The sequence below is a fragment of the Rhineura floridana genome, chromosome 17 (assembly GCF_030035675.1).
Source record: "Rhineura floridana isolate rRhiFlo1 chromosome 17, rRhiFlo1.hap2, whole genome shotgun sequence".
NCBI lineage: Eukaryota > Metazoa > Chordata > Lepidosauria > Squamata > Rhineuridae > Rhineura > Rhineura floridana.
Genome location: NC_084496.1, coordinates 30,132,213 through 30,160,072, shown reverse-complemented (window position 1 = coordinate 30,160,072; position 27,860 = coordinate 30,132,213). Strand labels below are relative to the sequence as shown.

At 45.8% G+C, this 27,860-nt stretch overlaps 1 protein-coding gene across 3 annotated transcripts in view; it reads right to left on the bottom strand.

Annotated features, from left to right (window-relative positions):
• The window catches only part of WIPI2 (WD repeat domain, phosphoinositide interacting 2), a 31,127-nt gene that overhangs the window by 2,023 nt on the left and 1,244 nt on the right, over positions 1-27,860 (bottom strand). For 2 of the 3 annotated variants that reach the window (XM_061599435.1, XM_061599438.1), the window contains exons 2-11: positions 18,217-18,299; positions 12,661-12,830; positions 11,641-11,737; positions 9,000-9,097; positions 8,799-8,891; positions 7,633-7,703; positions 5,660-5,767; positions 4,103-4,267; positions 2,402-2,509; positions 1,046-1,176 (exon numbers count right to left, since the gene is read on the bottom strand). In XM_061599435.1, the coding sequence (XP_061455419.1) occupies positions 1,046-1,176; positions 2,402-2,509; positions 4,103-4,267; positions 5,660-5,767; positions 7,633-7,703; positions 8,799-8,891; positions 9,000-9,097; positions 11,641-11,737; positions 12,661-12,830; positions 18,217-18,299 (1,124 nt within the window). The remainder of the gene's footprint in view (positions 1-1,045; positions 1,177-2,401; positions 2,510-4,102; positions 4,268-5,659; positions 5,768-7,632; positions 7,704-8,798; positions 8,892-8,999; positions 9,098-11,640; positions 11,738-12,660; positions 12,831-18,216; positions 18,300-27,860) is intronic. The other variant, XM_061599436.1, reaches the window with a different exon arrangement.

The window sequence follows — 27,860 nt, the reverse complement described above, 5'->3', positions numbered from 1 at the left end:
ATCTCAGTTTAATTCTTAGCAATGAGCACCCTAGCAAACAGGTTGAGGACTGCAGCCTAGAAAGTATAGTTACCCAGGGCCCCATCCCCATGATGCAACTTCATGGGCAAGGAAAGGACAGATGAAGGAAGACAGCAAAGCATCGTCCTCCAAGTAATAAGTGTGAGGGACAAACAGGAGAGTTACTGGCCATGGCTGTCAGCCTGGCAACCCAGGAGGCTTGGCTACCCACTCTGACATCCAGGCAGTGTAGCCATGGCTCTGGGATCATCCACAGCTTACAGGCTGGATTGGTGCAGCCAACATGGAGGCACCCAGCAGAGAACAGGATGGAGGAGGAGGGGGAGGCTTAAGATGTTGATCACCCCCTCCCCTCCATACCTGATGCTCAAGGGGACTGACATATGCCTTGCGCAGCACAACCCTGAGATCCTGACAGCCACACTTTAACTGCTCTGCCTTTGGGCCAAGCTACCCATGCAGGGAAGCCGTGTAGGGTGGAGGCTTCCCAAGACAGCAACACTTTGGGCTGCAGGCGGTGGGGGGGAGGGGAACTATGCTTTTAAAAATGGTTAATTAGCTTGCCTATCTTGTATCCCTGTGCCCTGATGGATTTTATTTTAATAAATGTATTGCCATATCTTAGTCTGAATACAATAGTGGAGGGAGAAGGAGAGATCAAATTGCCACATATGCATGACATTCAACATTTGTCAACACATTATCCATAAATCCTTCCTAAAAGAGGATTGTTATATCTGACTTCTCGCCCCTTGTAAAGTAACAAAACACACAACGAAGACAAAAGTGCCTGCAGACTGTGCAGAGGACCAGATGCAGGCAGAGAAGCAAGCCTGCTCAAGAAGCATCCAAAGTGACTCAAGAAGCCTTCCTGGCAAAGGCTGCCGTCCTCTCCAAGTCTCAGTACGCTGCGGTCGCTTGAAGGGGGGCAATGAAGGCAAGAGACGTCTACAGGGAAGCTGCCTCTTGGAACTATTCCCTCACAGGCTCTTCTCACCCTCCTGCACCCCAGCCTGGCTCTTACCGTGCCTCGTAGGCGAAGGTGGCACATAAGTACCTTTAGTCACAGCAGCACTGTAAGTCTGTGCTACTAAGGGCCGGTCATTTGTCGCAGATTCTAGAATTTCATTGGCTGGCTCCATGCTGCCATCCAACCTATGGGAAGAATCGATAGGCAACAGTGACTAATGCCATCATTTATAATAATAATAATAATTTAATTTATGTGTCGCCTATCTGGCCAATGGCCACTCTAGGCGACGTACAAATCAGTTGCAGTAAATGCTGCACAATAAAATACACATAAAATACAATATAACACGGAAACTATAAATAGGAATGATAACAGTTCAGAGTAATAGGCAGTTAGTCCTGAAAATTAAGCCTCCCCGGAAGTCCCAAAGGCCTGTCTGAAAAGCCAGTTCTTCAAGGCTTTGCGGAATACATTCAGGGAAGGGGCATGCCAAAGATCGTACGGGAGGGAGTTCCAGAGAGTGGGGGCCGCCACTGAAAATGCCCTCTCTCTTGTCCCCGCCAACCTAGCTGTTTTAGTTGGTGGGACTGAAAGAAGGCCCTGAGTGGCTGATCTTGTCGGGCGGCATAATTGGTGACGCAACTCATGATTTTATGACACAACAGATACCATATTGCCTGAAGTGAGTGCTTGCAGATACTGTGGTTATTTCAGTCAAAATCAGGGGCGAAATACACTGTGGCAATCCAATGCCCACACCCACCTATTCACAATGGCTTAGGGCAATCCACAGTTGATCGTGTTGGCTCAGTTCATTCATAACAATGGCCAAGCGACAGGAAACCCTCTGTGGCCTCATGCACCTCTTCCCCCTCCATTCTGCATGCAAATCCCGCCCCCAACCCAACCCCCCCCACACACCTTTTAATAGCTGGTGCACCTCAAGGCACAGCATTATGGGTTGTATTCAACTAAGTCCTATTCACAGTACACCCATTGAAATTAATGAACCTAAGTTAGTCATGTCTACAAAATACAGTGGGTCTACTCTGAGTAGGACTAGCACTGAATACCACCCTACAACTACATCAGTGGGTTTCATCAGGCTTACTGTGCTGATTCCAAAACGTGGCTTGCCAACCTGATGGTGGGCACTAGAGAGTTAGGGACGTCTCAGTGGTGGCTCCCACCTTATGGAACTCCCTTCTGAAACATACATATCTGGCTCCACCTTGGCTTTTAATTGAATTTTATGACAAAACTGTGCTTTGGAACTAGCCATGACTAGTATAGCCACCAGCACAGAGGCAATGCTACACCATGGTTAGCTCTGAAATTTAACACCTCAGCACTAAAAATGGGGGCATCTCAGGAGGTGACAGGTAGGAAGCAGGAAAAGAGACTTACTTGTGCTGTTTCATCAGCGTGCATTCGCCTCCTTCCTGCGGGTCCAGGTTGTACATATAGAGATACCCATCAGCAGCTCCCACCAGAAGCCGGGGGATCTTTTGAATTCTACAAGTAATCAAGGAACAGTCAAGTTTAAAAATCCGACTTTCTATAAAAGGCTTTAGACATGTGTTTGCGTGTTTTTTTAAATTGTTACTTGCCTCCCAGCTGCTAATTTTGCTGCATTCATTTTACAAAAACAATAAATGATGCTAATTAACAGGAGATGGGAAAGACAGCTTGGCCTTACCAAACAGTTGCTACAAAAATGCCCTTGGTATGAAACTGAGTTGGAGAAGCCTTTCAAGATTAGGCCAACAACTTAAGCTGCATCTATACTTAGGACGCTTAGAACGAGGTGACTGAATCTTACGACTGTAGATCAGGCTGCAGCAGAGAGAATCATATTCTGAATGCTCTCCCAAAGGAAAAGGCTAGGAGATGCTCTAGATGTATCTGTTTTTGGTTTTTTGCAATCGTGCTGCGCCTGCCTGCCAAGCTAGCACAGCAGGAAGTATTCCAAAGAAAGTATTCCCCACCTGCAGCTCGCAATGGTGCAATCCCTCCACCATCTCATTCTGCCGCATGTGTCTGTCTGGCCTTAAGGCACCTCCCAGCACTGGTCTGAGGGCTTAAGACTTATCTGGGGCTCAGGGTGGACAATTCTGTATATTCTGTCTGAACTATTCCATTCCCTTGAATTATTCCACCCCCACACCCCACCCACCCACCCAATGAAAGGCCTTCAACAGGGCAATAAAGAAAATTCAAGTTTGAGAACACCCTTGCACAGCTGTTGCTCTCATAAAGCCTTTGGGCTGCAATCCTGTGTATTGAAAGGCTACTTCAATGCCATCAAATGCAATTAAATCTTAAGTAGCCTGTGTGCAGGCCTGAAACCTGGCAGCCTATTACTTTTTAGCCCAATGACATTCAGGAGACTTCCTTTCATATTCAGTCTGTATCTCTCAGTCTCTAGTTTGGGGCTATCGACCAATCAAAAAGTGTCCTTAAACCAATTAATAGACTAGCTTGATTTTAAATGTTAAAACTACTCGCATACACACAGACACACCACATCAACGTACCACCCAAAGCCCAAGTTCATAGTATTACAATTAAAAACAAAACTGAAGCAAGCCAACTCTACATGCAACAAAACCAGAATCAGTCCCAGAAGTTCACACTTCCCCATTCCTAAAACTCTCCTGTTAATACTGAGCCTTTATTCATTAAATTTAGTGGAGTTTCAAGACAAGTCCACCTTATTAAAAACTCCATACAGGCACCTTTTAACCCTTTTAAGATGCACACCTATATGTGCTTAACTTGGAGTGAGTCCAACTGCACTGAATGGAGATTTACTTCCAAGTAAACATGCATAGACTGCGCTGCCAGGTGACCAATTAAACCTCGCAGCCTGACTTTAAACTTTATTATGATGCACAATTGAACCCTGAAACTAATAAAATCCAACTCTGGCTGGGTTTTGCGCATTACTCATATAACTGCAGGTAGACGCTGCATGACTGCAAAAAACAAACAAACAGAAAGTGGACAGATCCAGAGCACCGTCCCGCCTGCGTTTCCATCTCTACCTGCAGGGTGCTTGTGGAAGATGTGGGAGGAGCTCTTTCTTCCCCCCGCCCCAATACTCACGTGGCCAATGCACAGATGTTTTTGTGCCCACAGAAGGGGAGGCGGACAGTTGCAAAGGCTCGGCCTTGGTTGAACATTTCTGTGACCTGGGCAGGCAGGTAATTTGTGGAAACCATCAGGACTTTCCCAAAGTAACCTGTCCAAGTTGTGGGCTCCTCCTGAGGTCTAGAAGCAAGGAAGGAGAGCATTTACTGAGGTCTAGAAGCAAGGAAGGAGAATCTGGCATATTTCAGCATGCCTTGGCTTGCAGGCACAGGTGAAAGCCTGAATTCCTCTAAGCCTCCGCTACTGTTTTAGGACACTGCTCTGCTAGTCTTGTATTGCACTCTAGACTAGCCTCTGCAAAAAGGTGGGCTTTTTTTCAGTTCTGCCTCTGGAGATTCAGATGGGCCTATCTTTCTTTACTTTATCTCCAAAGGCAGATTTGATTCCTTTAAAAAAAAACAAAAACCTTTCCTTTCCTTTTCTCTCTTTGCTAGATGATTCATTAGACCACCGTTTGCATTCATTTTTGCTTTTAACCAATCTTGCCTGAAACCTTGCAAACTGGTCAGAGAATTTTTAAGTCGAAAAGCAGCACAAGCACATTTGAAATAAGCATATCATCGGGAGTTGTGTGTACACAGCATTAAGCCCAGCTCCACCCCAGTTCTACTTTAAGATAAATATTTATAGAAAACATTTGTTTATACCTTGCCTTTCTAACAACTACAGGTCTCTGTGACTGCTCACAACAAATAACCGTTCTGAATAAATAAATAAAGTTGAATGCAAGGCAGCCCAGGACAACACATAAGCAAACCCCCCCCCCCCCAAGAGATCCCCTGGAGTCAGCACCAGTCAAAGGCTACATCAAAAGCTTGGGCAAAGTTTTTTAAAAACAGCTTTTAACAGGCTCCTAAAAGATACATCACGCTCAGAATAGACCCACTGAAATCAATGGACTCGACAAACATAAGACCACTGACTTCAAATGGGTCTACTCTGAGTACAATTTAGTTGGACACAACCCTACAATTAGTAGCTAGAGAGGAAATGCCAAAATCCAGATGCTGTGACAGAAGCCCTTGTCCTCAATAGGCACCCCCATAGCCTCAGAGATGGGCCCTCAGCAAACACCACACATGGGCCGGCTCATATGGCTGCAGGCAGCCCTGGGTCCCAGGCCATTTAGAGGACTCTGAATTGAGCCTGGAAGATACAGAAGCCAGTGCAGACCTTTGCTGGCAAAATGAGATCAAATCTTCTGTAACCCAAATTCTGCACAAAGAAACAATGGAGTTCTGCCACCTGCATATTTTAAACTACTGCAGAGAACAGTCACGTGTGGCCTGGTACTGTAAGACAGGCAGGATGAAATAGACTTGGCCACAAATGGGGCCCTGACACAGACAAAGATCAAGAGAGGAATGGAGTAGACTTCCCTCCACCTTCCCCCACCCCCCTCTTCCAAGCAATTAGCCTGGCAAGACCAGAGCTGGCCTGCAGCCCACCAGAAGACCACCCCTTATCTAAGTGGCCATGTCGGTCTCCCAGGCTCTCAAAAGGCTTGCTCACTTCTCTTTCACAGTTTCTAATTTGAAGATGTGGACGGTCTCTGTGTTGCTGGATGCAGACAGAAACATCCCATCCATGCTGAAGGCCAAAGAGGAGATGCTGACACACCTGGAGGGAACAAAGAGAAAGAAAACTGCTGGTCAGTTCCCATGTCCTGACTGTGGCAAATGAAGAGGCAGCAGCGAGTCAGACCTTGGCAGTTCTGCCACCCTCAAAGCCTGGGAGGGGCATTTGCTGTTGCAGCCCCTAAGGTGTGGAGCTCCCTCCCCACAGAAGGTGTGGAGCTCCCTCCCCACAGAAGGTGTGGAGCTCCCTCCCCACAGAAGGTGTGGAGCTCCCTCCCCACAGAAGGTGTGGAGCTCCCTCCCCACAGAAGGTGTGGAGCTCCCTCCCCACAGAAGGTGTGGAGCTCCCTCCCCACAGAAGGTGTGGAGCTCCCTCCCCACAGAAGGTGTGGAGCTCCCTCCCCACAGAAGGTGTGGAGCTCCCTCCCCACAGAAGGTGTGGAGCTCCCTCCCCACAGAAGGTGTGGAGCTCCCTCCCCACAGAAGGTGTGGAGCTCCCTCCCCACAGAAGGTGTGGAGCTCCCTCCCCACAGAAGGTGTGGAGCTCCCTCCCCACAGAAGGTGTGGAGCTCCCTCCCCACAGAAGGTGTGGAGCTCCCTCCCCACAGAAGGTGTGGAGCTCCCTCCCCACAGAAGGTGTGGAGCTCCCTCCCCACAGAAGGTGTGGAGCTCCCTCCCCACAGAAGGTGTGGAGCTCCCTCCCCACAGAAGGTGTGGAGCTCCCTCCCCACAGAAGGTGTGGAGCTCCCTCCCCACAGAAGGTGTGGAGCTCCCTCCCCACAGAAGGTGTGGAGCTCCCTCCCCACAGAAGGTGTGGAGCTCCCTCCCCACAGAAGGTGTGGAGCTCCCTCCCCACAGAAGGTGTGGAGCTCCCTCCCCACAGAAGGTGTGGAGCTCCCTCCCCACAGAAGGTGTGGAGCTCCCTCCCCACAGAAGGTGTGGAGCTCCCTCCCCACAGAAGGTGTGGAGCTCCCTCCCCACAGAAGGTGTGGAGCTCCCTCCCCACAGAAGGTGTGGAGCTCCCTCCCCACAGAAGGTGTGGAGCTCCCTCCCCACAGAAGGTGTGGAGCTCCCTCCCCACAGAAGGTGTGGAGCTCCCTCCCCACAGAAGGTGTGGAGCTCCCTCCCCACAGAAGGTGTGGAGCTCCCTCCCCACAGAAGGTGTGGAGCTCCCTCCCCACAGAAGGTGTGGAGCTCCCTCCCCACAGAAGGTGTGGAGCTCCCTCCCCACAGAAGGTGTGGAGCTCCCTCCCCACAGAAGGTGTGGAGCTCCCTCCCCACAGAAGGTGTGGAGCTCCCTCCCCACAGAAGGTGTGGAGCTCCCTCCCCACAGAAGGTGTGGAGCTCCCTCCCCACAGAAGGTGTGGAGCTCCCTCCCCACAGAAGGTGTGGAGCTCCCTCCCCACAGAAGGTGTGGAGCTCCCTCCCCACAGAAGGTGTGGAGCTCCCTCCCCACAGAAGGTGTGGAGCTCCCTCCCCACAGAAGGTGTGGAGCTCCCTCCCCACAGAAGTGCATCTGGCAACCTCACTGTACAGTTTTCGGCAAATGCCTCTTTAACATCCGAGATGTAATTTTTTAGAACCCAGAATATTTTTTGCAATGTTGTGCTTTTAAGTTGTTTTTAATTGTTTTCATGATGTATTTTAAACTGTTGTAACCCACCCTGGGACCTCTGAGTGAAGGGCAAGTAATAAATTAAAATTGCACAACCACCACCACCCACTTGGGGGGGGGGGACCCTGACTCCCCCCCAAAAAAGGGGACTGAAAATGTTCTGCAGCCATGAAAGGCTGACAGTTGTTTTCTTCTTTTGGGGGGGAGGGGGGAAAAGATGGGAATGGGCGTGGTTCCTGAAAAAGGGCACGGCAGGCAGGCACAGCACCACTCCATGCAGCATTTTACTTCACCTCTTCACACCCCTTCGGAATTCAAAGAGTTTCTGTCCCTCTGGAATGGAAAATACCCGGATCACTGTCCCCTGTTAGAAGAAAGAAATTTAAAAATGAAGATCCCATTGTACAAGTTAAAACAGCTGCCTTAGAGTGACGATATATTTACAGAGGGAGGAAGCAAAACAGCTGGGATTGAAAGGGCAGTTTTAGGCCTCTGGGAATTTCCACTGTGATTGTGAAAAACATTTAAACTTTAAATTATTTATAACATTTTTATTCTGCTTTGTATTTAGAAATCACAAAGTGGTGTACAGCACAGTAAAAATTACAATAAAGCCAACGCCTATACATTAATAATAAAAAACAGTGAATCCAAAGCAAACAGATTAATAGACTGGTGTTAACTGCTGGCAAAGAATTGGGAGAATGAATGAGTTTTCAGCAGGTGCTGAACCCTAGAAGCCCCTGGCCCCACCCCAGATCACAAGCTCCTTATTCTGAGACGTTCTCTGCATTCCAAAAGCACTTTGCAATGTGGCATTGGCAGATGGGATTACTGTTTAAGACACACAAGCCAAAGCCCCTTGAATGTTAAGCAATACTCTGGATCCAGGACAATAATTTGACTGGGAATCACATGCTGCAAGAACTTTGCAGCTCTCTCAGAAGTGCTGTATAATGGAAGACTGAATCAAACACATTTTTAGAGATGATTTGAGAGGATAAGCAAACGTGGACAGGGATGAATCATCATCAACGCCATCGCCCCCACGTCATGAGGTGCAATTCCATGACACAGCAGCTTACCTGCTGTGGGGCGAGACGGGAGTAGAGAATTCCTGCCATGATTTGCGAGAACACTGATCAGGAATAACCTGACTCTGTTGCAATAAAACCCTGATAATATAGCTATACTTTAGGAGGAAGACACAACCCCACCTGGGAAAAGAACAAGAACACACAGCTTAACATGGTGACAGGGAGTTAGCAGCTAGAATAGGCTCTCAAATCCTAACTCAGAGGGTGAGAGGTTTGTGCTGCCATTTTGGATTAATGCCAGCAGTAACACTGCAGAAATCTCTCTGGACATTTCAACTCACTCCCTTCCCCCAAAAAAGGATGTCACGGAAATGCAACCTTTGGTTTTCCCCCAGACAGAAGTCACTGCATCAGGCCCTCACCTTTTCCGACGCCGTGGCCAGTTTTGTGCCGCTTGCATCGAAAGCCAGCGCAGCCAAAGGACTGTCATGAGCAGGGATCATATTAGCAGCTCTCTGCAAAAATTTGCCAAAGAACACAACAGCTTAGCACAGCACAGCCAACACCACTTGGGGAAGCCCCATCCAAGGGCAAGTGCAAGAAAGAAGCGGGCGGGACCTCACCAGATTGATGGTGTCAAAGACCTGCACTTCCCCAATGGTTGCACTCCCTGGGTAGGCCAGATAGCAGTTGTCATTGTTTATGGACAGCGCACACAAACCTAGGAAGAGAGAAAAGGAGGACGTTGTCACAGACCACAGACACACCAAGGACTATTGGAAATGGAAAGTAGCCACCTTTGAGGCTTATAACAAAGGGCTTGGAATTCCTTGGGTGACGGAAAGCATTTTAAAGTGACTGTGTGGTCTTCTGATGGCTACTCTACCATTATATTTTATTAAGATTTCTAGAAAAATGCCTGTTTCAACTGGTGCAATGTGTCTGATGGAGAGGCTTGATATAGAAGACAGTATATATATATATCTGTATTCACACACTGCTTCCCCTTGAAGGATCCCCATCAAGGAGGGTAAAGCCACTCAGTGCCAGAGGGCAAAACCTGCACCCTTTCTTTATTGTACTTTTATCTTATGACCTAAGGGAGGATTCCATTTCAGTTAAAACATAAAACATTACAACAAAGAGAACTAAACAAAGCCTCACTAAATTCAACCCTGAGATCACCAAAAAACATGCCACAGAGGCAGCACAGCTCCTCAGCACACCACTAACTAGTACTGGCATCCTGAAAAGGCAACAGACAACCAAGTGGATCTTTCCCTCCCGCAATGGTGTGACCACAAGGGCCTCACCCTCAGATCTTCTAACAGACTGGGCAGGCTGATACACAGAGAGGTTCTCTTTCAGACACTTGGGCCCCAAGCCATTGAAGGCTTTACAGGTCAACCCCAGCACCTTGAATTCCACTCGGAAGTATATCAACAGCCAATGATTGGTTGATTTTTTATTTACGGTCCTAGACCAAACTGAACATCTACAAATACACAAATGCACAACAATACTTAAAAGAAGCATTAAACATAATCACTCTTGTGAGATTCCCTCTTACTGCATATTAAAACAAAATTAAAATATTAAAATTAAAAAGAGAATTGTTTAATCACCGCTTTTCGACACTCAAAAGCTGCTGCAAAACAGCCCATGAAGACCTTTCAAGATGGGTCCTGTGCGATCCCTGCTAAGTGTGCCAGGCAACACTCCAGCAGCCAAGTGTCGCATCAATTCTTGATTCTGGGTTCTTTTTAAGGACAGCTCCACAAAGAGGGCACTGCAATAATATGGAGGTTACCAGGGCATGGCTTACTGTGGCCAGGTTCTGTCTATCTGGGAATGGGCACGGCTTACAAACCAGCCAGAGCTGGGAAAAAGCACTCTGAGCCACTGAAGCCACCTGTGCCTTCAGTGACAGTTCAGGATCAAGGAATACTCCAGACCACACCCTTGATCTTTTGGGGGAACACCACCCAATGCAGAACAGGCTATCTGCTCAATTCCTGAATCCTAAGATCACCCACCCACAGGGCCTCCATTTCGTTGGGACTCAGTTTCCCGCTCCTCATCCAGCCACATGGATAAGGGCCAACAGCGCATGAGATGGCACCATTCACTGAAAATCAACTCTCCTGTCTGCACTGCCCCACCTCTTCTATCAACACAGCCTGAATCTGGGCAATGTGCTTTGGACACCCGAGAACAGCCTTCCCCAGCCTGATGCCCTCCAGATGCTTTGGATCATGTCAGCTCCAGCCAGCACGGCCAAAGGTCAAGATGACACCAGTTGTGGTCCAAAACATCTGGAGGAAACGAGTTTGGGAAAGGCTACTCTACAGCAGGGTTAGCCAACATCGTGCCCTCTAGAAGTTGCTGGGCCTCAGCTGCCATCATCCCGGGTCATGCTGGTTGGAGCTGCTAGGAGTTGGAATCCAAAAACCTCCAGTGGGCACCATGCTGGTTACCCTGGCTCTAGAGCGTGATGGGATATTGGTGAAAGGCTTACGAAGGGGTTTGCTCAGCACCGTCTGTGTACATGGTGCTTTACAGAAGAGCATAGCGCAGCCTACATTTAGATGAGAGACAAGAGAGGTGTAGGAAGCAAGTGATGAATGCAAGCAAATGTAGGCGAGACAGTATATGTTAGAATGCAATCACATTCTTAGAGGCTTACCAAATAAATAAATGCTATCTAAAAGTACTAACTAAAGGACCTCTCCAACATTGGATTTCTAGATGCACACCCAACACTGAGGGTGAATGTGACAAATAGGGATATCAAACATGCACAGAAGCTGGGGACTCTGCGAAGTCTGCTGAATGTGCAGTACACAGCAAACCTGGGCTTGCCTTGCATAATATGTGAAACATCTGTCCAGCTTGGTTAAGATACCAGCTGCTGGACAGACAAGCTTAATAACCCTCAGATAGAAATTTGTGAATTGGTTGACTTGATTTTGTATTACTTACTGTTGGCTTTTATTGTTCCATGCAAAAAAAATAGTATATGTGATTTTAAAAAGCTGAACATGAGTTTAAACACCTCTTCTAATGTCTTAGACTGAAAGAACAGAGAAGAGTGACGTAAGTGTCCTGCTACAGTAATATGGGTTTATTTATACTATACTTCTCCCGCACACACGCACACAAAATGCCTTTCTTAATTTATTCACACTCCCAGCAGTATCACAATGGATGATGCTTTCACGTGCCAAAAATTAGAGTGGAAAAGAAATAAATGTCTGTTCTTACCTGCAGGGTTGGGGGGTGTCTCCCTGATGGTATGCAACACCTTCATGTCCCGTATGTTATGAATGTACAGAGACTCTTCTAAGCATACTATCAATCTCTGAGGTGGGGAATAGAGAAAGAAGAGGGAAAGAAAAATAAAAACAAAATCCCAAAGCAGCGTAAACCGTCACAGTTAAGCTTTGTACAGGAAGTTATTGACTAGTGAATGTGTTAAGCCCGTTTCAAATAGCCATTCTGTCCCAACAAAGAAGCTAGTTTTAAAGTCTGCCAGTCTTGATTACATTGCTTTAAAAGTCTATTTTGCAAAGCCACCTTTTCCACATACATATCTGTGTTCAAAATGAGTAAGATAAATTAGATATCCACCAAATATTCCATGATTAGAATGTCTTGCATTGGATCAAGCAACAGTCACTATGTTAAGGCAGAATTGTGCATTAGACTTTTGGGTACTATGTTCTAGTCTGAGAATGAAGTCCTTGACTATTGCAGGCCTGGAAAACGAAACTCTTGCCCGGCTATAACAGATGAGCAAAAACTCCCTCCAGACAGGGAAGTTTCACCAAAATAGTCCCCCCCCATGCCTTTGATACCACAAATCACTTATCATAACTATGTATAGGCACTATGAGCACGTCACAAGGGCACGAGGAAATTTATCTGCATGAACCTCCACCTGAAGCAGCTCAGTCCAGAAACAAGTTTAACTCCTCATCTGCTGTTTTCCCTGCATGTAGAAAATCAGCATATAATGCAATTATCACCCTGATAGTTTGGTTTTCTACATGAGATATTTTTTATTTGTTGCTAGGAGAAGCATTGAAATCACGTGAGGCCCCTGCAAGCAGCATGAAAAGATATTGTCCGGAAACAAGTTTTACTGTCCTTTCTGCCATTTGTAAGAAGCAGTTCTACAAAAGCAGCTCACTTGTGGCCATGGTTTCAAACTGCTTCCTAGTCACTAGAGCGATTACAAACAAACAGCCCTGCTGAGACGCCCCCAAAAGCATTGCTACTAACCTGCCTGTTAAGCTTGACAGCCAGGATTGTATTGGAATAGCTGTAGTTGCAGATCTCTGTCCCCTTCTTGAAGTGACAAACTTTCAGCTTGCGGGGGGCTTTGAGGCTCACTATGGCCACCAAGCTACTGGAAAAGAGCCTCTCCACAATACACACATCTTCTGTGTCAGCTGCAGGGATATAATGGAAAAGGGAGACATACAGCAATGAAGGGGGAAAAAACCTTTTGTGTTAGTATGAAAAGGGAGATGAAGGTGTGCAAAGGAGCTTTCACACAGAAAATCCAAATTATAAGTTGTTCCTGACCTACAGAGCTATAACCTCTCTTCTGCCTTCCACCCCAGAACCACCAAAAACAAAGCCAAGACACAATTCAAAAACACTAATTATTCACTCCCCTTTCTTAATATGGCCTATGCAATTTCAAAACTGTATTCAGGCGAACCTTGGAATTCCTCGGAACCTTAAAAGGAATTCCTCAATAATAGGAAGATGAGCTTCCTTGGCAGAAGATTTGCCCACTGATTGCATCAGTGTTGCAATTTGCAGTCACTGGAGAGTGCCAAGCATGTTTGGGTCACACTCCATTCATAATGGAGAAGCCCAATAGGTCACGGAGTTGGAGGTGGCCTTGAAAGCCATCAAGTCCTGCTGCAGGATCTCCAGAGCTAGGAGCATCCCTAACAGATGTCTCTCCAGCCTCTGTCTGAAGACCTCCAGCAAGGAAATTGGTTCCACCATTCAACTGCTTTTACTGTCAAATCAGATTCTCCTAATATTCAATCCACCCTCCTGTAACCTAAGCCCATCAGAATCCTCTGTAGCATATGGAAATTCCATGGCAAGCATCCAGGAAGCATCTCAGCATATGGGAAAGATTCCCTGAGGGAAGAAAAGTCTGAAAACCATTTGCTGACAGGGGGCCAAAACCTGAAATGCTCACATGAGGGTCCTAGCATGTGAGGCTGGAAATAAACTATAAATAAACTAAATATAGGTTGTGTCCAGCTAAGTTCTTGTCAGAGTAAGGGCCACTGAAATTAATGGACCCCAAGTTAGTCAGGTCCAGTAATTGCATGATGAAAAACAACATGGGTCTACTCTGAGCAGGACTAGCACTGGATCCAACCGCATGGAAATCGAATGGAACTTACTCCCAAGGAAGCATGCCTAGGATCAAGGTGTTAGATTTCTCTTGAAGGTCTCCAAAACTTTAAGCATGTGTGGTCCCAATTACCTTATTAAAAATGGCAGGCATACTGCTTAGATGTGTTTATGCTGTATGTGTTATTTTGGAATATTATTTGTTCTTTACTAACATTTCTTTTTTTTTTTTTTTTCAATAATTTTTATTCAAATTTTCATAAAACATACAAGACAAAATCATAAAACATTCAAAGACAAAAAACAAAATCAAAAATAGTTAAACAAAAAATAAATAAATAAATAAATAAAAATAAAAATAAAAAATAAAGAGTAAAATATTGACTTCCCATTTGTCAAAGATCAGATCAGTTATAAGTCTATAATATATAACAATCCTGTCTCTTAAGTCATATTATAAAATCACTTTCCTCCAATAGTTATCTTACTTAATCATCAAATCTCATAAACATTACTTTATTCTTTCCACAAAAAGTCAAAGAGAGGTTTCAATTCTTTAAGAAATATATCTATCAATTTTTTTTTTCCAGATAAGCATATCGATTAACCCATCTCATTACTAATTATGATAATCTTATTGTCATAACCATAGTCAAAATAAACATTTCAATTAATCCATCACATCAGAATCTGTTAGGTTCAGTAATTTCAGTAGCCATTGTTCTATTATCCCTATTAGTTCCATTTTCCATCTTCCATCTTCAGTAGTCTTGTTAAGTCCAGTAATTTCAGTATCCAATCTTCCATTATCAGTATTCCATAATAATCTTGCTGTCAAAGCCATAGTCATATAGTAAGAGTCTGATGGGAATTACCTCTATCCCAAATATTTTCTTGCCATCCATTCTGAATAGGTTGCTGAAATACTGCTGTAAAATCATATCTCTGTTCTTTTTTTCAAAATACACTGGGTCATCTCTTGAAAGTTTTTCCATTGTCACATGGCTGCAGTTAATTCCATAGATTTCCTCTATATTGGGCTCCATCACATCATTCCAGTCCAAAAGATTATCCATGCCATTGATAACTTTATCTCTAGAATCTTCATTAATTTCTTCAGAGATAACATTGAGTTCCAAACAATAGATTTTATTTCTAAAGTCCATAGACTCCAAATCTTTTTCCTGTTCCACGTTTGTTCCAATCTCCGGGGTCTCCTCTCTCACAGGGACCCCTGTTCCAGTCTCCAGGGTCTCCTCTCTCACAGGGACCCCTGTTCCAGTCTCCAGGGTCTCCTCTCTCACAAGGACCCCTATGTCTTTAATCTCCTGTGTCTCCAAACAATAGATTTTATTTCTAAAGTCCATAGACTCCAAATCTTTTTCCTGTTCCACGTTTGTTCCAATCTCCGGGGTCTCCTCTCTCACAGGGACCCCTTCCAGGGTCACCTCTCTCACAGGGACCCCTATATCTTTAATCTCCTGCGTCATTTTACTCAATTCAATTTTCAGCTCCTTACAACCCTGTCGCAGGTTTTGTTTCGTTATCTCAATCTCATCCATTATTTTCTGAAACATAGTTATTTCCAGATTCTCAGCCACTTTCTTAATTGCCATTTTAAAAGAAAAATATAGGAAAACCACTTCTTATTTCAGCAACAATTGGGTTAATACTCCAAACTTGGTGACATCATAGTATAAACAGAGCAGACAGCCTTATCTCTCCATAGTTAAGTAAACAAAATGCAGTTCCCAGGATCGAAACAATTAATGGCAGTCGTCAGAAAACAGATTCGTCAAAATAAAATAAAATAAAATAGACCAAAAAGAGAGTAGTCTCAGACAATATAATATTCTTCAAAATAAAAATCTGGAATAGAAATCCCTCTTCTGTTCTTTACTAACATTTCTTAAAAATAAAAAATGGTAGGCTCCTGAGTTTGAGCGAGAGAGGCCATTTTGAACAGGGCAAGAACATGGAAGTGCATGATTAAACCACAGCTGACTAGAGATTAGTTCTTCCCTGTGGGTCAATAGACTGACATATCCCAGCAAGGCTAGCCGTAAATAGACCTTAATATTACAGCAGGAAGAGCGAAGCTGCTAAGTGGGGGAAGGCAACAGAACAGGAGGGGGCCAACCTTCTGCTTGCAGAAGATGTGAAAGCTGTAAATAAGGAGCAACTAAGGCCTGTGCCAGGAAACAGGTTTCAGGCAGCCACAGAGGCGTTCTGGCCAGAACCATTAGTATAAATCTATCTAACTGTATCAAGCAGTGCAATCGTTGACGTCTGCCAACTAGGAAAACTGCCAGGAAGTTAATACCATTAGGAGTTCTGGTTCATCTACTAGCCCTATCGAGCAAGAGACAGCATTTCCATGACCAGAGCCAAATCACACCTTTTAGAATCTCCGATATAATAGCTGAGCTTGAAAAGGAAGAAGAAAAAGACATCCACTGTAACTTGTGTATGTGTGGCTAAGTGGGTGAATTTTCCCATACTAAATACAGAGGTGGGTGCCCAATCATTTTCTGATCATTCCTTGCCAGTCGAGTGAGGGGAAACCTCCCCCACTTACCCCATTGGAGCAAAACACATGCATTTTGTTGTTTAGGACACCTCCACACTTATGTGCGATAAATCTGCCTTCTGCATGTGGAGTGTGAACAGCTGCAGACTGTTATGCATCCAAGTTCCCTAGGTATGTACATCTGCCTGCGTGTTGCCCAAAGTTTGCGCTTGCTCTGGGAAAATACCAGTGAACAAGCAGCAAGGATATTTTCCATGTAAAGTGCAAAGCCATCCTTTAACTTGGGCACCGTTTGTACAAAGAGTTAAGCATGAATAATCTTGTATTTCTGTGCAGACACATTAATGTAACACACCCAAGTATCTGCAGGAGAGTGATAGTGTCCCTTGGTAATGTGAGAAAATGGATTGCAAGCATGTGTGTGTCCAGCAAAGCTCCAGTTGAGGCCATACCGTGGTGCCTAGCTGTGACTCTGCCCACACAGCAGCCTGAGAGCATCTTTGTGCTGAAAATCAGACAACACCTTGAGCAGCAAATGGCATCAGGTATCCAAGAGGTAGCAGAGACAAATGGGGACAGATACACCCCCCAAAAGACACACAGCTTAGAAGCAAAGCTTCCAAATCACGAGAAACTCAAAAGAGCCTCATCACGTCTGGTTTGATGCAACACATTGAGCTGGCAAAATGCCGGAGACCTCCCAAGTGGAGAGAGGCTGGGTCTGGTGGCTGACGCAACTAAAAATAGGGTATGAACACATTTGTGCAGGGAAAGGGGAAGTCAGGACCCAGGGAGGGTGAGCAGTTCATATGGGAAGGGGTGAGGCTATGGCAGCATGCATATATATATATTCATAGGGTTGCCACAAGTCAGAATCGATTTGAAGGCAGCCCATTTCCATTTTCATATATACCCACACAGAGTTGGTTCATATATCAACATCTCTCTCTATCTCTATACAGTAGGGCCCCTCTTTTCAGCATTATGCTAATACGGCAGTTTTCAATTAGAGTAAGGCCCCACTCATACGGCGCTTGTTCCACTTTTACGGCATTTTTCGGCATGACACGTTCAGCAGCTGAGCGTTGGCTGCCATTTTATTGACGGCGTTCTGCTTTTCGACGATTTTTGCTTTTCAGCGGGGGTCTGGAACATAACCTGCCGTATGAGTTGGGTCCTACTGTATCTATATATATATATATATGAACCAACTGTACAGCGTAAGAGTGACGGGGAAACAGAAAGGGCTCCAGCTGCAGGCTTTGGGGCTTTTTTTTTTAACCCTGGCAGAGCAGAACAAAGGAACTGCTGGATTCTTGTTGAGGCCAAATGTTGTTTTTTAAATGAGGGAGCAGAGCACAGTAATCAAGCCCAGAAGCAAGATACCTTAAAACCCCACTAACCACAGATCCATGACCTCCTTGGTAGTGGCAGAGCTGCTACTAAGACTTGCGCTTTACTATCTCTCGTTGAAGTCATGAGCCACAGTCCTTCAAGAGAGGTGTGCTCCTTGCCAGTAGAGCAACAGTAGCTGTTCCCAGTGGGCATCAGAGCTACAAACGGGCACTGTGCCTGCAGTCGGCCAGGCGCTGCTCGAGAGCCTGTGTGCGCTGGGATGAGCTGCTGCCACTTTTGCCTTTAAGGCTACTGGAATCAGAGGTACGGAGACAGCTGTGTGTGAGATGTGAAAGAACAGCGGCCAGGCTGAGGAACTGGCCTCAGCCCTTGCCTTCCCAGCTGCAGCTAGAAGGACAAGCCCAGGGATCAATCCAACCTGGCCACAAGGCTGCTCAAGCAAGTGGCAGGCGACTGAAGAAGTAGATGGATTCCTCCCAGGAACTACCTGCTTAGTCCAAAATGTGATCACAACATAAAGGCTGAGAAGTGGAGTGGGGAGAAGGGGAATGAAAACGTACACTTACTGCATTCATAGATCTGCTCCAGTTTATCCACAGAAGAAAGAGAGAAGAATTTGTAACCTGATTTGCTGCCAACAGCTAAGGACCTGCAAAGTGAGACTCCAGGTCAATAAAGCATGGACACTGAGCAAGCTCCTTATTTCACATGAAAGAGCAGGCGGCAGTCCACCGAACTGGCAGCCTCAAGACGTATTGGACCATTCAGCTCCTCTGAGCATGACTCTGCCCACTAGGGCTGATGGGAGCTGGAGTGCCAAACATCTGGAGAGCACCAGGTTGGTGAAGACTGTTAACAGAGTGCCCCAAGAGTTTGGGACAAGCACATTGCATGTCACTATTTGTCCTGGATTGCCACATGCTCGCCAGTTTCATCATTAAACATACAGTCACTTGCAAAACAAAAACAGTAGTTTGATTCTTTTTCTGTGTTCCCCTTATGGCAGAAATAACTACAGGCTGAAGTTCAAAAAGAACACATTGCAAGGAGCAGAAAGAGTACAGCAAGGCGTATGAGCATCTAGATAACCGCTGTGTAATTTGTTTGCACTCATAAGATAGTCCTTTGTTTGCTTGTTGCATTCCTGGCTTGAGGCAAACTGTTTCTCTTTGAGTGGTTTGAGAAAGGAAACTGAGTGCTTCCCCCAAAGTTATTGCTAAGGCTGATGATATCCTCAAGAGAGAGGCAGACAAAATAATTTGCATCTCAGCATGAACACAAATCACATAATTCATTTTCCCTTAAGAGATGCAATTCTTTAGGAAAGCTGAAATGCTTAGTTGTAATGTGCCCCAAAGGGAAAGGCTTTTTTATTTTGAGATGATTTTGCAACTTGCATGGCCCATTGTCAATTGTAACAGATGCTAAATCAAGTGACCAAACGTCACAACAAATTGTTGTGACAATGACCTAGTGAAAAGGTCTGACTTTTGGAGAGCAAAGCGGATTAATGATAACCCTGCCATTTGGCAACCAGGGATCACAAGCAGAGATGTACTGCATCATTTTTATTACCTACAAGAGAAATCATTCAATTCAACGTGACATATGTGTGCTTTTTCATATACTGGAGGTCACATAATATAGTTGCATGTTGTTTTATGACAGGTAATTCAAACAGACCTAACAATGCAGCTGTGTTTATGCAGTTAAAAAAAAAAGGAATGGAAGGTAGAATCCAGAAGATGTTGTGTACACAATGTTACAAAACCCGACTGCCTCAACACAGGTCTGTATGCATAGCCCTAGTGTTGACATGGCAAACTGGGGGAGAGGACAGAGCCCAGGCCTTGTCCCCTCTCCCAAACAGATGGCTGAAGCCATCACACAAAGCTGTTTTACACCAAGTCAGACCATTGGTCCTAACTCGGGGTTGTCTACACCGACTGGGTCTCCAGGACTTCAGACAGGAGTCTTCTGGCCCTAACTGAAGATGCCAGGGACTGAATTTGGGACATTTTGCATGTGGTGCTTGGGCTCTACCACTGAGCTATGTACCCTTCCCTATCTGACCCAAAGTTGACATTCAACCAGCTCACAGCCTGCATCGGCATGCTCTGTTCCCTGTCCAGTTAGAAGTATGCACTTCCTCTACCAATGTGCACCTACGTGGATCAAGGCAAATGTCTTGGGGTGGTATTCCTCTTAGAATTAGGAATCCTGGTGTCTATGCCATATTCTACGCATTTTTTGTCTATCCCCACCCCTCTCCCCTTAGCATCTTTCAGCTAGCAATGACATTGCGTTGCCTGCGTAAACACCAGCTATAGATAGAAATATGAATCAGGAAACATGCAACACCCAGCCTCTGTTTTGAGGTCTGATCTGTAGAATTGGCTTGAAAGACAAAACAGCCTCTTCCTGCTCCTCGGTGATACATATTCATACATCATTGCACCAAAGATCAGCTGAGAGATATGAGCATAAATAATTAAGGCTACACTTGTCAGAAAACAAAGCACACGTTGCCGTTTCAAAATGCTTCCTCTGAGCATCTTCCTCTAGTAAGAGGCACTCTCCCCACAGACACACACACTCTGCCCCAGTAATGTTTGGTCCAAAGTGGCTGTAACAACTTTCTGATCTATAAAGCAAAGCTCTGCAAATACGGAAGAACGTGGCTCTCCTATGAGGCAGAGCAACAGAAGTACAGGTTTGTCTGCAACTAAGTTCTGCTAAGAGTAAACTGGTTTAAATTAATGGATTTAAATTAGCCATGTCTATTTAACTTCAGTGGGTCTGCTCTGAGTAGGACTATCACTGGGTACCAGCCATAGTTTTTCCTTACTAGATCATGTAGATTTGAAACTTGAGCTCTATCTATATGGTTACAACAAACATGGGGATGAAGTCAGTCTTGGTTTGGATTTGCCTCCCACAACACAAAGGAAAACTTACTCCTGTCCTGATGTCATTGAGCCTTATCTGTTCTCCTGCCTCAGGAAACAACGTGGAACATTAACTTAAAGGGGGAAATCTGGACATCTTGCAGGTGGTTACCATACTGCCTAGTTCTGCCCTCAAAAAGATCATACTGGGAGAGAAAGTTCCCAAGAAAGGTCATTGTAAAGTATCATCCTCATTAGTGAACTACTATTTATGTAACTGTTTTTGCTTACTTTGTTGCGCTATTTGACATACTTCACGTCTATTTGTATTTTAAGCCTGCATGTAAAATAGTAACAGAAAGGCCTGCTGGTTTTACCAGGACAAATAAGAGGTGTGGCACCAAAATTTCACTGAGTTGCATTGCTACCCAACCTGGAGGGGGAAAAATGCAGGCAAGTGTGCTAGTCACCTTTGTGAATACACCTGCCAAGGTAGTCAAGGTCCATTCAAATATTTGCCCATTTTTCTCCCTTATTAGAAGAATGGATGGCATGGCCATTGAGGGTTGGAACTGCTGTGCTAATATTTGCAACAGGTAACAAAGTCTTGCAATGCCTTAAGAGTTCAATGGATTTTTTGTGGCATCAATAAATTTCATGGATGATAGCCCCTTTTTGTCAAATACATGGAGCGTTATCTCCAGTTGTGATCAGTGGGGCTGTGACATTTCTATGCTGAGTCCACATGAATACAAGAACAGAACACAACATAGGAACAAGAAACCACAAAATTTCTATCAAGGTAACCATTACTTCTACCACAGACAACACACTTCTCTTCATACAACTTCCTATTTATTGCTTTGCAAGCTTTATTCACTGCTGAGGAATTTATTATCAATAATTACAAAAAACAATTCTCCAACCTTGCCCACACCTTGGAAGATTTAAAAACTTTTCCCCCCAGTGTGAACCTGCAGCGAATGACATTCACCGGGGGGGGGGGGGGAGAATTCTGCCTAATCAAAAATTCAGTTATTTCTTAAGTCCACACAACACTGCTAAAAAAATCCTAAGCAGGAATAACTATATCACCACCAATATTATTGAAGGCCTATAGTATGCTATTGTGCATGTAACTACGGCTATGAGCACGACTGACAAATATTTCGGATTTCAAGCCAGCAGCAGGGGTGTTTAGGCATCCACACCATTGTTTTGCAAACTCACCTCAAAACCACCTTTTCCAATTCTTGTTTGCCCATTCAGACATCACACCTTATTACAGTTAAGCTTCCTTAACATCAGTTAGGCCTGATGTCTAAGCTGAGGCCTTGTCTTGGATAAATGCTCTAGTTCCTAGTTATCTCTCATGCCTTCCTCCAACAAGGTCAGGATGGCATTTTTAGTCCCTAATACTCCCTAGAACAAGGTTAAGCCAAGAGTCTTGCCTAAAATTATGCATTTCTACCTATTACATTCTCTCTAGTGATATGCACTCAGGTCCCTTTCTTGTACAGTAAGAGGGGTTTCCTACTGCATACACAGTTGTTGTTATGTGCCTTCCAAGTCGATTACAACTTATGGTGACCCTATGAATCAGCCACCTCCAAGAGCATCTGTCATGAACCACCTTGCTCAGATCTTGTGAGTTCAGGTCTGTGGCTTCCTTTATGGAATCAATCCATCTCTTGTTTGGCCTTCCTCTTTTTCTACTCTCTTCTGTTTTCCCCAGCATTATTGTCTTCTCATGATGTGTCCAAACTATGATAACCTCAGTTTCATCATTTTAGCTTCTAGTGATAGTTCTGGCTTAATTTGTTCCAACACCCAATTATTTGTCTTTTTTTGCAGTCCATGGTACGCACAAATCTCTCCTCCAACACCACATTTCAAATGAGTTGATATTTCTCTTATCTGCTTTTTTCACTGTCCATTTTCACATCCATACATAGATATCGGGAATACAGTAGGGCACCGCTTTATGGCGCTTCGCTTTAGGGCGCTTCGCTTTAGGGCGCTTCGCTTTAGGGCGCTTCGCTTTAGGGCGCTTCGCTTTAGGGCGCTTCGCTTTAGGGCGCTTCGCTTTAGGGCGCTTCGCTTTAGGGCGCTTCGCTTTAGGGCGCTTCGCTAATGCGGCGGTCTCAATTAGACACAATTAGACTAAAGCCCCACTCATACGGTGCTTGTTCTGCTTTTATGGCAGTTTTCGGGCGTCACGCACCATTCTATTCAATACTTCCACTTTTCAGTGGTTTTCGCTTTTCGGCGGTGGTCCGGAACGTAACCCGCCGTATGAGTGGGGCCCTACTGTACCATGGTCTGAATGATCCTGACTTTAGTGTTCAGTGATACATCTTTGCATTTGAGGACCTTTTCTAGTTCTCTCATAGCTGCCCTCCCCAGTCCTAGCCTACTTCTGATTTCTTGACTATTGTCTCCATTTTGGTTAATGACTGTGCCGAGGTATTGATAATCCTTGACAAGTTAAATGTCCTCGTTGTCAACTTTAAAGTTACGTAACTCCTCATAACATACAGTTAGTCAATTTAAAGAATTCCATACACTGGCCAAATCATTTAAGTCTATTTGTGGCAGGGTAGAGGTTGGAAGCAGAGAGTGAGGGGCTGAGGGTCACGCTTTTGAGGAAGGGATGAGATTACTAGCCCTTCGATCTCAGTGAGTCATGAAGGAAGGGAATGCTGTGTGGCTTTCTTTGCACAGTCATTCAAAAAACAACCCAGTTGCACAGTTCTCCTGATCATTTCCTCTTACTCACCTCCCACAGGTGATTCTCCTCCCTTAACTGCAAATGGCCCATTTATCGCTGCCCCAATCAATCGCCTCTTAAGTATTTCAAAACCTTCCTACTCTGACTTCATTTCTGTGTGCTTCAGCATTAGCCGTCCTCTGAATTCAAGAGGCAAGAGCTCTGCATTATCTCAGTTTTGTTCTGTTCCCACTATATGAAGTCCCTCACCCCCCACACCATAGCCAGATGATCTGGCCCAGAAAGCCACAAATCTGGGGATAAGGAGAAGGAAAGGGAAGACCCGGGTGTGTACGTACACACACACACACACCTTGTTTTCGGTGTGGTTATCCCAAATCTGCATACATAGGATAACAGCTTCATTACACCAGGGGATGAGACCCTCCAGATACTGTTGGATTCCAACTTCCTTCAGTTCCAGGCAGCATGGCAGATAAGAACATAAGAACATAAGAAGAGCCTGCTGGATCAGGCCAGTGGCCCATCTAGTCCAGCATCCTGTTCTCACAGTGGCCAACCAGGTGCCTGGGGGAAGCCCGCAAGCAGGACCCGAGTGCAAGAACACTCTCCCCTGATGGTCAGGGGTGATGAGAGCTGTAGTCCAGCAACATCTGGAATGCCGCAGATGCTCCCATCCCTGACTTACACTGTAGCTCTAAGCAACTAACATGGGAGTATGGTCCATTAACACAGCAGGGCTCACTTCCGAGTAAATGTGCAGAGGCTTGTGCCACTAGAAAGAGGATCTAAAGAAATCTGCAGTTCCTCCCCGCCAAACCTCTCTCTTTGCTGGTGCCACAACCTTTCTGGACAACTGAGCCAGGGGCCACGTTGCACCACTGTACAATCATAATCAACAGCACCTGGTACTCCTGATCTGTAATTGAAAGCACAATATCATCTTCCCATAATTCTTCTTCTTAGTGTGAAAAACATAAGAACCTTCATGGTTGAGAAGTGGTATACGCAGATTGTTAAATAAGAATTGCAGAAGCAATCATCCATGATGGTGAAAGACTTCCTTAAAATAAGACATTTGCCAAGATGGGGAACCTGTGGCCCTTCAGATGTTGCTGGCCAGAACTCTCATCATTCCAGACCATCCGCCATGCTGGCTGGGGCTGATGGGAGCTGGACATCTGGAGGGCCACTGGTTCCCCATCCCTGCATTAAATGATCTTATCCTGAGGAACCCTCAATAAGCATCAGAGGAATCCCTGTTTGATAAACACTCATGCTTCAGAACCTTCTGCAGCCTGCTAAAGATTCCTTAGCAGGCCATGTGGAGAGGCACCCCATACAGTAGCTTTCCTTGGCCTGGTGCCATCCAGAAGTTCTGGACTACAACTCTAATCATTCCTGACCATTGGCCATGCTGGCTGGGAAAGATGGAAACTGCTGAACCATGTCTGGGGCCCAAAGTTGAGAAAAGCTGCCTTAAAGATAGAAAGTCTAAAGCCACTGCTTTGCATCATGACTTAAAGCAGAACCAAGTCAAAACTTCAAATTCTTAGGCAGGCATGAGCCCTTCTGCTTCACTTTACCCTGTGGCCCTCCTTACTATTTCAGGATAACCTGGCCTCTGAACAAGCACGTAAAGGATGAAAGAACGACAGAAACAGTCAAGACTACGGCTGCAATCCTAAGCAAGTCTCACTGAAATCAGTGGGGGCGACTTCTGAACAACCATGCACAGGACTGACTGCTGAGCCATCTTACTGACAGGTTAGGGCAGCCTTCTTGCACCTGGGGTCCTCCAGATGTTTTGGGCTCCAACTCCTATCAGCCCCAGGCAGCTTGGCCAATGGTCAGGAATGGTTGGATCTGCAGCACAAAACATCAGGAGGGCACCAAGTTAAGGAAGGCTGTTCAAGAGAGAGAAAGACATGGGGGTGGGGACAGTTTAAGCTAAGACCTCAAAGAAAACAAAATAAATTACAACAAACAAGCATGTTCCTTGCCTGTAAGAGTTTGCCAGTGAGAATACACGAGGATCAGGTATTTCTATCCCACGCTGCATATGACTACATCAGCAGAAGAGTAGAGCAAGTTAGTGCAAACCCAAGCAGAATGATACTATATATATCTACTCCAGTGCAACTCTTATAGAGCTCAATGGGGTTAATCCCAGATCAGATGGTTTAAGACTGCAGCCCAAGTCTCCCTCCAGTTCCTTGACTTTTGCTCTTCTCCCCAATAAAAGTTTCAGGCCCCTCTGAGGGAGAAGAACCCCCCCCGCCCCCAGATAAGACCCAGCAAGACAGAAGTCATGCAGCAGCAAGCAGGCTAGGACCACAACATACACGTTCAGGCCAGGGGCTCATCTAATCCACATCCTGTTCTCACAGTGACCATCCAGATGCTTGTGGGCTTCCCACAGGCAAAACCTGAGTGCAAGAGCACTCTCCTCTCTCCTGGGGTTTCCAGCAACTGGCATTCACCTCTGACTCAGAACTAGAACAAATAATTAAGAGCTGTAAGAAAGCAGGAAGCTGCCTGTTATGGAGCGAGGCCAATGGCCAATTATCAGCTCAGTATTGTATACACAGACTAGCAGCAGCTCTCCAGGGCTTTTGAGGTTCCTGTCCAGTGTGTTTCAATACCTGTACACATACAATTGCAAAGAGAAAAGCCAGATCAGAGACCAGACTGCATGATTTTCCTTACACTTTCTGCATTAGGGGGATGGGGTGGTGGGGAAACCTGTGGCCCTCCAGTTCTTATGGCACTACATTAGCCTTCTTCAACCTGGTGCCCTCAAAATGCCCACCAGACTCAGCAAGCACATCTGTGCTGACTGGGGCCGATGGGAACTGCAGTCCCCTGACCTGGTGTCCTCCAGATGTACTGAAGGCTGGACGACATAATCCCTGAATATTGGACATGCCAGCTGGGGCCACGGGGACTCAAGAGTTCCTCAACACAAAGGGCCAGAAGATCACCACCCCTGACGTAAGACGGGACAGGCGCTTGTGACTATACTGCCCATTTACTGGGGACGGGTGCGAGTGACAATGCTTCTAAACTGCTATGGACTTCCCTGAATAGGCAATTGAGCTTCAGTGCTGTCCTGAAGAAATGCCTGCTTACCTCACTTGCATATTTGTAATTAAAGCAAATGTTACGAGAACACCTCAAGCATCCATCGTTCTGTTGTCCAAAAGACACCAAATCTTATTAGCACTGCCACTGGGGTATTGAGGGAGGCATAACAATACAACAGAACTGACTAGATATAACACCAGGCACAATACACCATCTTCCATCTCCCCCCTGCCCCCCATATCCCTTCCTCCACTTCATTCTAGTACTCCTACTGGCACCCCTCAACAGAGCCATCAAATCCAGCAATAAAGACAAGGGCTGCCACCACGGCGAACACTCCAACAAATCCCTTCCGCATGTGTTCTGCACCTGCCAGCCCCACTAGACGGCATGGAAGCATCGACACAACGCAGTGACAAACCACCTAGCCAAAGCCATCCCTGCCTCAATGGGCACCATTTCCCTGAACTGCTCCATACCCGATACAGGGAGTGACAACTGAGAATGGAGATCATCATCTGCCATGAAGAACAGATGCAAATCACCATGGAAGATGTAACCATCCCCTCTGAGAACAGAAAAGTGGCCATGAAGGAAGCCAGGGGACATAAACAACGCAAGTATGCCCCTCTGGCACTCATGGAGAGGGAGTACAAAGTCTCCATTCACACTCTCCTTATTGGAGCCTAGGAGGCTGGGACCCTGACAATGAGTCCATACTGAGAGCTCGTGGCATAGGCAAATGCTACACAAAACTCATGCGCAATATATATATTTTGAACACATCACAGGGCACCGCCCATATGAGGAACCAGCTCTCACCCCCCTAGCCCTGGGGGGAGGACACAATTGGTCCATCCTCACAATTGCTGTGGAGATGGACCAACAAGATCCCGAGTAAACAGCTTGTCCTCCTAACCCAGAGGAGGGGAGTCACCACACGCTCGCCCTGCTATGCCCAGAGGGTGCAAGCCACAACTTTCTCCCTCCTCTTCCATGAGGAGGGACCCCAGCCTCTTTGCTTTCCCCCCAAATGGGGTCAGAGTCAAGACCATGCTGCAGCCAAGCCCAGTGAGTTTTTCCACAGGTGGAAGCCAAAACCTCTTGGAGACCAGAGACACCTGAGAATCCAGATGGCTCAGACAATACAGAGAATGCACAATCAGCACCCACAGAAGGAGCCTGGGCCCTGTCTCGCTCCCCAGCCACAGGCTCTGTATCTGATGATCTGTCTTGGACTTAACAAGACAAATCCCAAGAAAAAGACTTACATACCAAATACTTCTACTACATCCTACCCCCTACCTGTCTAAAATGTAGTACTACATCTTTACTTTGCTTATCGCGTAACCTTGCACTCCTGGAACTGTTATGTGTGACATTCTCACACAACTTACACTGCCGTGTCATTTGACTGCGCCGGATACATCAGCAATCACTGCAGAGAACACCTTCGGAGGACCCCCTCACCTCAGAGAAGAACTCCTACCGCCAAGGACCCACA